This window comes from Heterodontus francisci, chromosome 43 (assembly GCF_036365525.1).
Source record: "Heterodontus francisci isolate sHetFra1 chromosome 43, sHetFra1.hap1, whole genome shotgun sequence".
In the NCBI taxonomy this organism is placed as follows: Eukaryota; Metazoa; Chordata; class Chondrichthyes; order Heterodontiformes; family Heterodontidae; genus Heterodontus; species Heterodontus francisci.
The window spans coordinates 13,770,727-13,784,884 of record NC_090413.1 but is presented as its reverse complement, the minus strand read 5'-3'; the positions used below and the strand labels follow the sequence as shown (position 1 = coordinate 13,784,884).

Sequence of the window (14,158 nt, the reverse complement as noted above, 5' to 3'; positions counted from 1 at the left end):
CCTGTCAACAGGTCTGTCTGTGGCCCGTCTCTTGCAATACTGACACTAAGACCGATACTGAGCTCCCCCGTGAATAATCTCTGGCCATGATTTGTGGTTAACTGGGATTTTCTGTTTAAAGTTTGGAGAAATGAGATGGGAGGACGTCCATGAACAAACTCCTGTCTTAGCTGCTGCATGCTGCATGTTCAGAGTGAGTTAACTTTTTCATCCTTCTTGTCTCTCTTTCTCTCTCTCCCCCCTTTCCCCTCCCTGTTAATTTTCATGCTTGCTAGTTACCCCATATGTGATGGCTACTATAGTATGGACTTGCCTGGGTAAGAAAACCAACCACTGCCTTCAGTTCAGAGCTTGTCTTCCTCATACTCCATCCGCTGCAACATCGGTTACGCCACAGACCTGGATCGAGGTCGATGAGCATCATTAACGACAGCCTTATGCAGTCCCTGCTTTCCCAGTGAAGTAACCAGTTAAAACCTGATCCCATTCGCAATCATAACATCTCCAAAACCAATTGTGTAATGGACTCCCCTACACTATCCATTAACAACACCCAGACAGATACATGACCCACTTATACCCAGACATGTGATCGAGTGATGCTCAGACACGTGTCCCGTGACACCGAACACGTCACCAGTGATTCCGAACACGTGGCCCAGTGATGGCCAGACATGTGATCCAGTGACACCCAGACATGTGACCCAGTGATGCCGACACATGGCCCAATGATGCTCAGACACGTGACCCAGTGACTCCCCGACACGTGACCCAGTGACGGCCAGACATGTGACCCAGTGGCGACCAGACACGTGACCCAATGACGCTCGGACACATGACTCAATTACAGCTAGACACATGACCTAATGATACCCGGACACCTGACCCAATAACATCCAGACCTCGTAAGTGCCCAGCATGCCCAGAATCTGGATCCAGAATTGTTTGTGAATCTGTTTCTAACACATCCTTTATGGGATTGTTTCAATAAAACAGATTCTCCTGTCAGTAATGCGATGCTGTCTGAGCTTTGTGTTCCCAGGGACTTCTATTGCAATGAATATGCACAGTTGTTGGCTGGCTGCGATTCTGATGAGAAGTTAATGGTTACTGGTCACCAGGCCATTAACTAACCACATGCTTCATGATCCTTGATTTCGACAGCCACAAGTAAGCCATTAACAACCGGCCATAGGTCACTGGCAGAAACCTACTCCGCAGCTCAGCTTTCCACACCGACTGTGGTCAGGAGATCTCAGCTGCCTGGCCGACGGGCTAGGTGGGGGCCCAGATAGAATGGGGCACCGTAAGCTGGATTTCAGGTTCCTTGGCCAGTGACATGGATTCAAAGGGGCATTCAGCAAAGAGCAGCCTCTGGTACTGTTGGCAAGTTGGGCTGGATACGGATTTCTACATAAGGGTTTACTCCACTTGGGTGTTGTACACCTAATGATATAGAACATGGGTAAACCAGTAAAGAGTTAATCAAACACACAGGGACAATACGGAGTATAGGGAGACACACAGGGTCGGTACAGAGTGTAGGGAGTCACACAGGGGCAGTACAGAGTGTAGGGACTCACACAGGGTCGGTACAGAGTGTAGGGAGTCACACAGGGTCAGTACAGAGTGTAGGGACTCACACAGGGTCGGTACAGAGTGTAGGGACTCACACAGGGTCGGTACAGAGTGTAGGGACTCACACAGGGTCGGTACAGAGTGTAGGGAGTCACACAGGGGCGGTACAGAGTGTAGGGAGTCACACGGGCAGTACAGAGTGTAGGGACTCACACAGGGTCGGTGCAGAGTGTAGGGAGTCACACAGTGTCGGTACAGAGTGTAGGGACTCACGCAGGGTCGGTACAGAGCGTAGGGACTTACACAGGGTCGGTACAGAGTGTAGGGAGTCACACAGGGGCGGTACAGAGTGTAGGGAGTCACACAGGGTCGGTACAGAGCGTAGGGACTTACACAGGGGCAGTACAGAGTGTAGGGACTCACACAGGGTCGGTACAGAGCGTAGGGACTTACACAGGGTCGGTACAGAGTGTAGGGAGTCACACGGGGCAGTACAGAGTGTAGGGACTCACACAGGGTCGGTACAGAGCGTAGGGACTTACACAGGGTCGGTACAGAGTGTAGGGAGTCACACGGGGCAGTACAGAGTGTAGGGACTCACACAGGGTCGGTACAGAGCGTAGGGACTTACACAGGGGCAGTACAGAGTGTAGGGACTCACACAGGGTCGGTACAGAGCGTAGGGACTTACACAGGGTCGGTACAGAGTGTAGGGAGTCACACAGGGGCAGTACAGAGTGTAGGGACTCACACAGGGTCGGTACAGAGTGTAGGGACTCACACAGGGTCGGTGCAGAGTGTAGGGAGTCACACAGGGGCGGTACAGAGTGTAGGGACTCACACAGGGTCGGTACAGAGTGTAGGGAGTCACACAGGTCTACCCCTCTACTATCTTGACTGCTTCCTTCTATCAGACTAGTTGTTCCCATCCAGATTTGGATAAGCCTTGGTTTCAGAAACCCAGAACCATTATCTTTGGCCCCTACAACAATCTCCAAACCTTCGCAACCAACTCTATCCACATCCCCTGGCCACTGCCACAAGCTGGCTTCTCTCATCCTTGGGTTTCCTGTTAAATCTGAGCCAAGCTTCCAACACAGAAACACAGAATAATACAGTGCAGAAGAGGCCCTTCGGCCCATCGAGTCTGCACCGATGCATTAAAGGCACCTGACCTGTCTACCTACCCCCATTTGCCAGCACTTGGCCCATAGCCTTGAATGTTATGACATGCCAAGTGCTCATCTAGGTACTTTTTAAAGGATGTGAGGCAACCCGCCTCTACCACCCTCCCAGGCAGGGCATTCCAGACCGTCACCCCCCTCTGGGTAAAAAAGTTCCTCCTCAAATCCCCCTTAAACCTCCCGCCCCTCACCTTAAACTTGTGACCCATGGCCTCTTCATCAGAAAGGCGGTTTACTCCCTCCCTCTCTCGGCTCAACCTCAGCCCATCTGCCATGAAACCTTCCTCTTGCCTTTGTCACCTCCTGCCTCTCTGTTCCAATGCTGTCCCAGTCAGTCTCCAACCCTCCATAAACATCAGCTCATCCCAAACTCCACTGTCTATATCCAATCCCTACCAAGTCTTGCCCACCCTTTCCTCACTATCCTGCATTGGCTCCCAGTACCTCAATTTTAAAATTCTCACCCTTGTGTTAAAATCCCTCTGTGGCCTCGCCCCTCTATTTCTGTAACCTTCTCCAGCCCTACAACCCCTTGAGAGCTCGTGATTCCTCTGACATCAGCCTCTGGTGGATTCTCCCCTCCCTTCACCTCACCATTGGCGTCTGTGCCAGTATACACTCCATGCTCTCGAATTCTCTCCCTCAACCTCTGTACCTCTCCACCTCCCTCTCCTCCACTCAAACCATCTTTAAAACCTCTTTGTTTGAGTTCTTAGCCACTTCCTCCAATCTCTCTCGCTGTGCCTCTGCAGCCATTGTGTTCCTTTTGCCTGCATGAAGCACCTTGTGACATTTTTCCATGTGAAAGGAGCTCAGCTAACACATTTCACCCAGTCTAAGCTAACCCAGGTTGAAAATATGGAGTAACCCTTGTGTAGAAATTAAAGCTGTTCTCACATTGGCTTTTGGCACCAACACCTTGCCCATAAGGAATTCCACAGCTGGCCACAGATGTAACAGACCCTGGGCACTGGCAAGAACCATCCTTGTTTTAACCGGGGCTACTGCTATTAATGAATCTGGCAATCTTAATTTGAGGGTGGTTCCTCACATCAGGATCTGCAACCCTGGCATTAACCCCAGTGTCAAAGCAGCCTCAACGAAAAACATCATCAGAACAGGAAAGGAGGCCATTCAGCCCCTGGAGCCTGTTCCACCATTCAATTCGATCATGGCTGACCCGTATCCAAACTCTATTTGCCAGCCTTGGATGTGTATCCCTTGCCCAATGAACTGTGGCGTTTGATGCGGCTTTACATGGTGTGAGCTGAGCTTGGGTAAAAGACACAAAGTTGTCTGACAAGGAAGACTGATAGAGCCCAAGGACACATATGAAGCATTTGGAGCTTATGCTGAACTCTAACATCTAATGGATGTGTTGCACATAAGTCTTATTTTTATAAACTTGCTCGGACTGGCTTTATTTTAATGCTTGCTATCTATCTGGGGCTATCTTGATTCCTTAAGGCTTTTTAGCAGAGAAGTTGATGAAATTGATAGAATTACACAGAATTTTGTAGCAGAGAACCAGCCTCATTCTGCCCCCTCTCACCTCGCCCAATCAGCGTACTATTCCTTTCTCCTTAGTGTGTTTAATCTGGATTGCTCTTAAATGCAGCTATGCCATTTGCCTCAACCCCTCTTTTTGGTAGCCAATTCCTTGCTCAAGTCATTTCAAGAACTCTTCACTCAGCTGTTTGAGATGCAAATTGGGCTTTAGATGGTCGGAGGAGCTCCCTGGCAGAACTAAGACCCATCGAGCCTCGCCACCTGCCTGCCGTCCGTCTGTGGGGGAGAGGCGGGGGGAAGAAGTCTGTGCGTCATCTTCCCCCTGTTGCCCAGCTGCCCCCTGTTCATTTTTCACGGGGGAGGGGAGGAAATGGTGCACTGTGTTAGCTGGCAGTCCCAAACCTCTGCCTGGTTAAAATAGCTGATGCTGACACTCACACACACCAAGTGCTTGAGGTGTCTGTTGGCATCTTCTGCATCATGAGGAAGAGTGGGGCATTGGTTATTCCCACTTCTTCCAATTTCCCAGAGCTGGTTGTAAGTACCCAGGAATGTTTGTCTTCCTGTCCCCAGCACTGCCGTGTGACTGGCAGGATGCTTCCCCAGATGTGCTCTTTGACTCTAATGCAGGATAATATAAATATTTCAGAACTATCCAACGCCTCCACCCACTTCTTCTCCACCTCAGCCCTTGGCTAGAGGCATAAAACAGCGGAATCTTGGCATGCAGTGTCAATCAAAAGCTTTTATTGTCCAATGGCCAACAGCCAATGCAGAGTCTTGGTCTACATGGCCTCTGGCCAATGGGAAACTACGTTGGAGATGGAGTGAGAGTGTGTGTGATCAGGTGAGTGTGTAGGGACGCGTGTGTGTACACACCATTACACACAACTGCAGCAATGGTGAGATTGCACTTCTGACTACTACAAACAGTGGACAATTTGATCAACCTGGGCATGTAAAGCAAACTAGCTCACAGCACAGCCCTATCATATCAGACATACAGAGAGGGACAGAAACACAAAGAGGAAGGGAAGCCAGACTGACAGAGACACAGCAACACTGAGAGAAACAGAACAACAGAAATATAGTGGCACAGTGACAAGAGACAGAGACACAGCAGCACAGAGAGAGAGAGAGACAAGGTCACATTTATTACCCATCCCTAGTTGCTCTGACAACTAATGGCTTGCTGGGTCATCTTTGAGGACAACAACAATAACTCATATTGATATAGCGCCTTTAACATAATAAAACGTCCCAAGGTGCTTCACAGGAGCATTATAAAACAAGATATGGCACTGAATCACAAAAGGAGATATGAGGTCAGATGACGAAAAGCTTGGTCAAAGAGGTAGGTTTTAAGGGGTGTCTTAAAGGAGGAAAGTGAGGTTGGGAGGCGGAGGGGTGTAGGGAGGGGATTCCAGTGCTTGGGGCCTAGGCAATTGAAGTCACGACCACGATTAAAATCATAGATGGTCAAGAATTAGATGAGCACAGATATCTCAGGGAGTTGTGGGGCTGGAGGAGATTACAGAGATAGAGAGGGGCGAGGCCATGGAGGGATTTGAAAACCAGGATGATAATTTTAAAATCAAGATGTTGCTTGACCAGGAGCCAATGTTGGTCAGCGAGCACAGGGGTGATCGGGGAACGGGAATTGGTGCGAGTTAAGACACGGGCAGCAGAATTTTGGATGACCGCAAGTTTACGGAGAGTAGAATTTGGGAGACCAGCCAGGAGTGCATTGGAATAGTCAAGTCTAGAGGTAATGAAGGCATGGATGAAGGTTTCAGCAGCAGATGAAATGAGGCAGGGGTGGAGTTGGGCGATGTTACAGAGGAGGAAAAAGGTGGTCTCAGTGATGGGGCAAATTTGAGGTCGGAAGCTCAGGGTCAAATGTGACACCAAGGTTGCAAACAGACTGGTTTAATCTCAGACTGTTGCCAGGGAGAGGGATGGAGTCAGTAGCTAGGGAACGGAGTTTGGAGCGGGGACCAAAAACAATGGCTTCAGTCTTCCCCAATATTTAATTGGAGGAAATTTCTGCTCATCCAGTACTGAATATCGGAGAAGCAGTCTGATAATTTAGCAACAGTGGAGGAGTTGAGAGAGGTGGTGGTGAGGTAGAGCTGAGTGTCACCAGCGTCTGTGCAAATACTAATGCTGTGATTTTGGATGATATCACCGAGGGCAGCAAGTAGATGAGAAATAGGAGGGGGCCAATGATAGATCCTTGGGGGACACCAGAGGTAACAGTGTGGGAGCAGGAAGAGAAGCCATTGCAGGTGATTCTCTGGCTCCCATTAGATAGATAAGAATGGAGCCAGGTGAGAGCAGTCCCACCCAGCTGGACGACAGTGGAGAGGTGTTGGAGGAGAATGGTGTGGTCAACCATGTCAAAGACTGCAGACAGGTCAAGAAGGATAATGAAGAAAAGTTTACCTTTGTCACAGCAACATAGGATGTCCTTTGTGACTTTGATAAGAGCGGTACTGTGGCAGGAGCGGAAACCTGATTGGAGAGATTCAAACAGGAGTTTCAGGAAAAATGGGAATGGATTTGGGAAGCAACAACACATTTAAGGGCTTTGCAGAGGAAAGGGAGGTTGGAGATGGGATGGTAGTTTGCGAGGACGGTGGGGTCAAGGGTTGGTTTTTTTGAAGAGGGGTTGATGACGGCAGACTTAAAGGAGAGAGGGACAACACCTGAAGAGAAAGAACCATTTACAATATCAGCTAACATGGGGACCAGGAGGGGAACTTGGATGATCAGCAGTTTAGTGAGAATAGGATCAAGACAGTAAGAACAATCCACATCGTGTGGGACTGGAATTATGTGCAGTTTAGACCGGGTAGATTGAGAGTCTCCCATCCATGATGGACATCAGTGAACTGGTTGGGTATTTACGACAACCTGTCAACTTTTATTTTTCCTGGTGTCACTCCACCAATTACCACATTTACAGAGTTTGAACTCGTGTAATCAGTCTAGTACCATAACCGGTAGAATATTGCACCTCTTCTCTGGTACTCCACACTCTGCCACCATCTTGGATAGTGGGAGGACTGTCCCTTACAAACACCCCTCTGATTGAGCACATGTGGGCGTGCGTGTGCGTGCGAATGTGTGTGTGCATATGTACATGCATGTGTGTCGTGCGTGCATGCACCTCAGTCTGGGGAGGTGTATACGGGCTCAGTGTTTGGGGAACAAATGGGTCCTCATTTCTCCCGGGGCTGCACAAAGATTTACCCAGCTTGTGGTGAAGAGATAAATTGGAAATAAAAATGTAGTCTTTTTTTGAAAAAGCCTTAAAGAGTGCACTGGCTAAGAAGCCCCAGGTTTGAGCTGCTCGTGTGCTTGTAGACGTTTGTTGAGTGGGTTTGGCACTTGTGCTGATGTGTTCCTGTAATGCAATCTAACATTTCACTCCATTGCAGTTGCTGCTGTTTATAAATATATCACTGTGTCTTCCGTGCTGAATGTGTCTGTGTAACCCAATGGGTCTTTGCCTTTTTAGGCTGCGGGAAATCACTTTGAACCTTACAGCACAGACGGAGGCCAGTCTGCCCATTGGGTGTGTTCTTTGAACGAGCTATCCAATTAGTCCCACTCCTCTCACTCATTCCTCCTGGCATTGCAATTTTTTTCCTTGTCAAGTATTTATCCAATTCCCTTTAGAAAGCTATTATTGAATCTGCTTCCACCATCTTTTCAGGCAGCGCGTTCCAAATCACCTATTTAAAAAATAATTCTCCTCATATCCCCTCTGCCTTTTTTGCCGTAAATCGGTGCCCTCTGGTTACCAACCTCTCTGCCAGTGGAAACAATTTCTCCCTCTCTGTTCGATCACAATTTTAAACACTTCCATTAAATTTCCCCATAACCTTTTCTGCTGTAAGGAGATCAATCCCAGCCTTAATCTTGTTACCATGGGTGATAGGCATATAAATTATAAAGTGGATAGGTGACAGGGAGCTGGCAGCAGAGGTGTTGAACTCAACATTGGGAGTGTCCCAATTTTTTACTTCCAGTCTCCACACTTCCCTGTAAATGGACTGAGACTTTTAAGGAATTACAGCCATGTGATTATGTCAGGTAGGTTTTGGTCGAACGGCCTCCCTCACAATACAGCAAATACGTGCAGGTAAACTCTATTTAATCATTGTCGAGATATTAGCGCCGCTGGCAAGGCCAGCAGTTGTTGCCCATCCCTAATTGCTCTTGAGAAGGTGATGGTGCGCTGCCTTCTTGAACCATGGGGTGAAGATGCTCCCACAATGCTGTTAGACAGGGTGTTCCAGGATTTTTGACCTAATTACACGACGTAATTATACCCAGACACATGATCAGTGACACCCTGATACGTGATCCAGTGAAACCCAAACACATGACCCAGTGATGTCCAGACATGTGACCCAGTAACACCCAAACACATGATTCAGTGACCCAGTGCCACCTGGACATGTGACCAAGTAATGCCTGGACCTAGTAAATGCCCAACATGCCACAGCCCAGAAACTAGATTCAGATATGGCCCCAAGGGGCCAAAGAAGCATTGGTGAGTTGCCTGAGTGCATCCTGTCAAGAGTAAACACTGCAATCACGGAGGCCAAGGGTTCGGGAGGTATATGGTTGTTCTAACTTTCCAGGGTCACTGTGTATGTGGGCTTCCTTAAGGCTTTCTCCCCTCGTTATGTATGCCGTGTTCACTGTTCTGAGCACGTCCTAGGCCACACTGATTCCTCGGGGTGCAGGTTCTTGCGTTTAGTGCCTGCTCAGCAGAGTTCCAGTTACACAAGTCTGTTTGAGTAATGGTAAGTAATTAAAACTACACAGCTGAACATGCATCTTAAGCAATGCCATAGCACTCCCCTCTTTACACATGAACTGTTCCAATGGATGACATCAACATTTGAACAGGATTGAGGTTTAGTCCATTGTTTTAACAAAAACGGGGTCACCAACAATTCAAACAGAAAGTTTATTTTCTACATTAAATTGTTGAACTTTTGTCATTTTTCTGATCCTGTTTCGCTGCTTTATTTTGCAAAATGTACTTTTTTCCATAAACATTGTGTCGAATGAAGAAGATTTTTCCAGTTTTTATGGCCATCCCAGGGCAGGTACAGCACGGGTTAGATACAGAGTAAATGCAGCTCCCTCTGCATTGTCCAAATAATCTCTAACCATAATGTCAGAAGAGTAACCTTCCTGCTGTGCCTGTGTGACATTTCCTACACCAGTTCCTATACCAGCTGTATTTATTGGTGTGTCGGATTGATGCTGCTCAGACTCCCAGTACTTAATTCTCTTTCACCTCGCTGGGCTGGATGTGAAGCCAGGTGCTAGAAATAGAAGAACAGTGTACTTTCCCCACCACAACACTCCCCTACCACCCCTCTGTGGTCCTTGTGGTTTAGATTATATTTCACTGTAGAACAATGGGCTTTAATCCATGTGCTAACTTGTGTAAGGCTAGACTGTAAACAGTGCCTTGAACTGAAGAGGATCTAACTCACCACACTGAGAGAGCTGTGTGCATTCGGGTTAGTCTTAGAGGGTTGTACGCACCCAAGGACTACACATCTCCTGGGCTTTGTATCCTGGAGAATGTATATCCATCCTGTGACTAGGTATCCCAGAAACTGTGTATTTCCCAGGGTCATATTTTCCAAACTATATCCTTAATTTTATGACATGAAATCTTTATAAATCACTGGTTAGACACTAGAGTCATAGAGTTATACAGCACAGAAATAGGCCCTTTGGCCTGTCAGGTCCCTGACAAGCACCTATCTATTCTAATCCCATTTTCCAGCACTTGGCCCGTAGCCTTGTATGCTATGGCATTTCAAGTGCTTGTCTAACTACTTCTTAAAAGTTGTGAGGGTTCCTGCCTCTACCACCCCATCTGGTAGTGTGTTCCAGATTCCAACCAGCCTCTGGGTGAATAAAGTTTTCCTCAAATCCCCTCTAAACCTCCTGCCCCTTACCTTAAATCTATGCCCCCTGGTAATTGGCACCTCCGCTAAGGGAAAAAGTTCCTTCCTATCTACTTCATAATCTTGTGCACCTCAATCAGGTCCCCCCTCAGCCTTCTCTGCCCTAAGGAAAACAACCGTAGCCTATCCAGTCTCCCTTCATAGCTGAAATGCTCCAGCCCATGCAACATCCTGGTGAATCTTCTCTGCACCCTCCGAAGTATTGTGGCCAGTTCTAGCATTGCACTTTGATAGGGGTGTCTAGGCCTTGGAGAAAGTGCAGAGGAGATTTACTAGTATAGTACCAGGGATGTGGGACATCAATTGTTGAAAGAAACGAGATAAGCTGGGATTGTTCTCATTAGACCAGAGATTAAGGGCAGATTTGAGAGAGGTGAAAGAGCTTTGATAGAGTAAATAAGGAGAAACCTTTTTCAACTGGCTCAAGAGTCAGTCACCAGAAGACACAGATCTAAGGAAATTGGCAAAAGAAGCAGAGGAGAGATGGGGGAAAAATTTTCATACAGCGAGTTGTTGTTGAAAGCATGGTCAAAGCAAATTCAATATTAACCTTCAAAAGGGAACAGGATATATACATGGAAAGGAAAAAAAATTGCAGGACTATTTGCCAAAGCCGCAGGAGTGGGACTAAATGGATAGCTTTTTCAAAGAGCTGGAACAGGTACGATGGGCTGAATGGCCTCCTTCTGTGCAGCATAATTCTATGATGCTAAGACCATAAAACCCCCGGGGGCTGTGTATCTTTGAGTTTATATAACCTTGAAACTGTGTAGCCGTCCCCAGCAGCTATGTATTTCCTGGACTCTGTATCCCAGATGGTATATCCTCTGCCAGTGCCTGCGTATCTCTCAGAACATGCACTGAGGGGTTAATTTAATCTAACCTGCCCCTTGGGAAAGTGATGGGATTGGGTACAATGCTGTATTACCACCACCACCCCTGCTGCTTATCTCCGATCTATCCCCACAGGGACTGCTTATCAGTCTGACTACTCATCCCAGTACCTCCTGTAGATTGTGTATCTTGGGAGATGTCACTGGCTACATGTATTTGGCTCTGTGAGGGTATGGATATGGTGAGGAGGAGGGGGGTGGCAATTGGGACTGAATGTGGCCGGAACTCACAGCTCTGGGAACTGATCTAATGGGAGCAATCAACAGGGGAAATTTTGTCAAATAGTTTACTAAGGGTCGCAATCTAAATTCATACATGACGAATGGCCATTTCCTGAAATATTGGAAATGTTACCCAGCTTGAATCAGGAGCGGGATAGTGAATGTACCAGTTCCTCCATCACCGACACACAGCCTGTCCCAAATTCAGATGCCAGTTCCCGCATCACCAACACACAACCTGTCCCACTCTCAGATGCCAGCTCCACCATCATCAACAGCCATTGGCCAGAAACTAACTCCCCAGCCTCATACATAAATGCCACAGCTGCAAGAGCAGGTCAGAAGCTAGATATTCTGTGGCAAGTAACTCACCTCCTGTCTCCCCAAAGCCTGTCCACCATCTACAAGGCACAAGTCAGGAGTGTTTTGGAATACACTCCACTTGCCTGGATGGGTGCAGCTCCAACAACACTCAAGAAGCTCATAGAAAAAAAAATAGAACATAGAACAGTACAGGCCCTTCGGCCCACGATGTTGTGCCAGATCTTTAACCTACTCTAATATCAAACTAACTACCTACCCTTCATTCTACTATCATCCATGTACCTATCCAAGAGTTGCTTAAATGTCCCTAATGTATCTGCTTCTACTACCACCGCTGGCAGCGCATTCCACGCACCCACCACTCTCTGTGTAAAGAACCTACCTCTGATATCTCCCCGAAACCTTCCTCCAATCACCTTAAAATTATGCCCCCTGGTGATAGCCCTTTCCACCCTGGGAAAAAGTCTCTGGCTATCCACTCTATCTATGCCTCTCATCATCTTGTACCCCTCTATCAAGTCACCTCTCATCCTTCTTCGCTCCAATGAGAAAAACCCTAGCTCCCTCAATCTTTCTTCATAAGACATGCCCTCCATTCCAGGCAGCATCCTGGTAAATCTCCTCTGCACCCTCTCTAAAGCTTCCACATCCTTCCTATAATGAGGCGACCAGAACTGAACACAATATTCCAAGTGTGGTCAAACCAGGGCCTTATAGAGCTGCAGCATAACCTCGCGGCTCTTAAACTCAATCCCCCTGTTAATGAAAGCCAACACACCATACGCCTTCTTAACAACCCTATCAACTTGGGTGACAACTTTGAGCGATCTATGGACATGGGCCCCAAGATCCCTCTGTTCCTCCACACTACCAAGAATCCTGTCTTTAAGCCTGTATTCTGCATTCAAATTCGACCTTCCAAAATGAATCACTTCACACTTTTCCAGGTTGAACTCCATCTGCCACTTCTCAGCCCAGCTCTGCATCCTGTCAATGTCCCGTTGCAACCTACAACAGCCTTCCACACTATCCACAACTCCAGCAACCTTCGTGTCATCGGCAAACTTGCTAACCCAGCCTTCCACTTCCTCATCCAAGTCATTTATAAAAATCACAAAGAGCAAAGGTCCCAGAACAGATCCCTGCGGAACACCACTGGTCACCGAGCTCCATGCTGAATACTTTCCATCTACTACCACCTTCTGTCTTCTATGGGCCAGCCAATTTTGTATCCAGACAGCCAACTTTCCCTGTATCCCATGCCTCTTCACTTTCTGAATGAGCCTACCATGGGGAACCTTATCAAACGCCTTGCTAAAATCCATATACACCACATCCACTGCTCTTCCTTCATCAATGTGTTTTGTCACATCTTCAAAGAATTCAGTAAGGCTTGTGAGGCATGACCTGCCCCTCACAAAGCCATGCTGACTGTCTCTAATCAAACCATGCTTTTCCAAATAATCATAAATCCTGTCTCTCAGAATCCTCTCCAATAATTTGCCCACTACCGACGTAAAAAAAAGCTCGACACCATCCAGGACAAAGCAGCCCACTTGATCGGCACCCCATCCACCACTTTGAACATTCACTCCCTCCACTACCGGCGCACAGTGGCAGCAGTGTGTACCATCGACAAGATGCACTGCAGCAACTCACCAAGGCTCCTTCGACAGCGCCTTCCGAACTCACAATATTCACAAGCTGGAAGCAAAGATCAGCAGATTCATGAAAACACCAGTATCTCCGAGATCCCCTCCAAGACACATATTATCCTTGCTTGGACCTATATTGCTGTTCATCTACTGCCATTGGATCAAAATCTTGAAAGTGCCTAACAGCGCAGTGGGAGAAGTTCAAAAAGATGATCCACCATCACCTTCTCAAGGGCAGCTAGGAATGTGTCAAAGTATAGGGACTGGAGAAGGTGCAAAAAAAGATTTATAAAGATGATACCACAAGCATTGAGGTGAATAGGTACATTTAAGGGGAAACTTGATAAACACCTGAGGAAGAAAGGAATGCAAGGTGAGATGAAGTAGGGTGGGAGGAGGCTCGTGTGGAGCACAAACACCAGCACGGACCATTTGGGCTGAATGGCCTTTTTCTGTGCTGTGATTTCTATGTAATCCACAGTCTAATAAAAGCAAAATACTGCAGATGCTGGAAATCGGAAATAAAACAGATCGTTAACCTTTCATCGGAAACCTGAAACGTTAACTCTGTTTCTCTCTCCACAGATGCTGCCAGACCTGCTGAGTATTTCCAGCATTTTCTGTTTTTATATCAGCACAATCTGTCCTATCAAACATGTGTTCTGCTGTTATAGTGAGGACACAGGAGCATAGGGAAGTTGCGACTCACCCCTACATTGGCAGTCATGAGTGTCTGTTTCATCCCTTTGTCCAGCAGTAAATGTTCATGTTCTCAAGGATTACAG

At 47.4% G+C, this 14,158-nt stretch overlaps 1 protein-coding gene across 1 annotated transcript in view; it reads left to right on the top strand.

The window, feature by feature from the left end:
- LOC137355542 (adhesion G protein-coupled receptor L1-like) overlaps nucleotides 1-14,158 on the top strand; it is a 392,986-nt gene that overhangs the window by 346,738 nt on the left and 32,090 nt on the right. Inside the window, exon 17 of the mRNA XM_068020788.1 lies at nucleotides 276-317. Within this exon, the coding sequence (XP_067876889.1) occupies nucleotides 276-317 (42 nt within the window). The remainder of the gene's footprint in view (nucleotides 1-275; nucleotides 318-14,158) is intronic.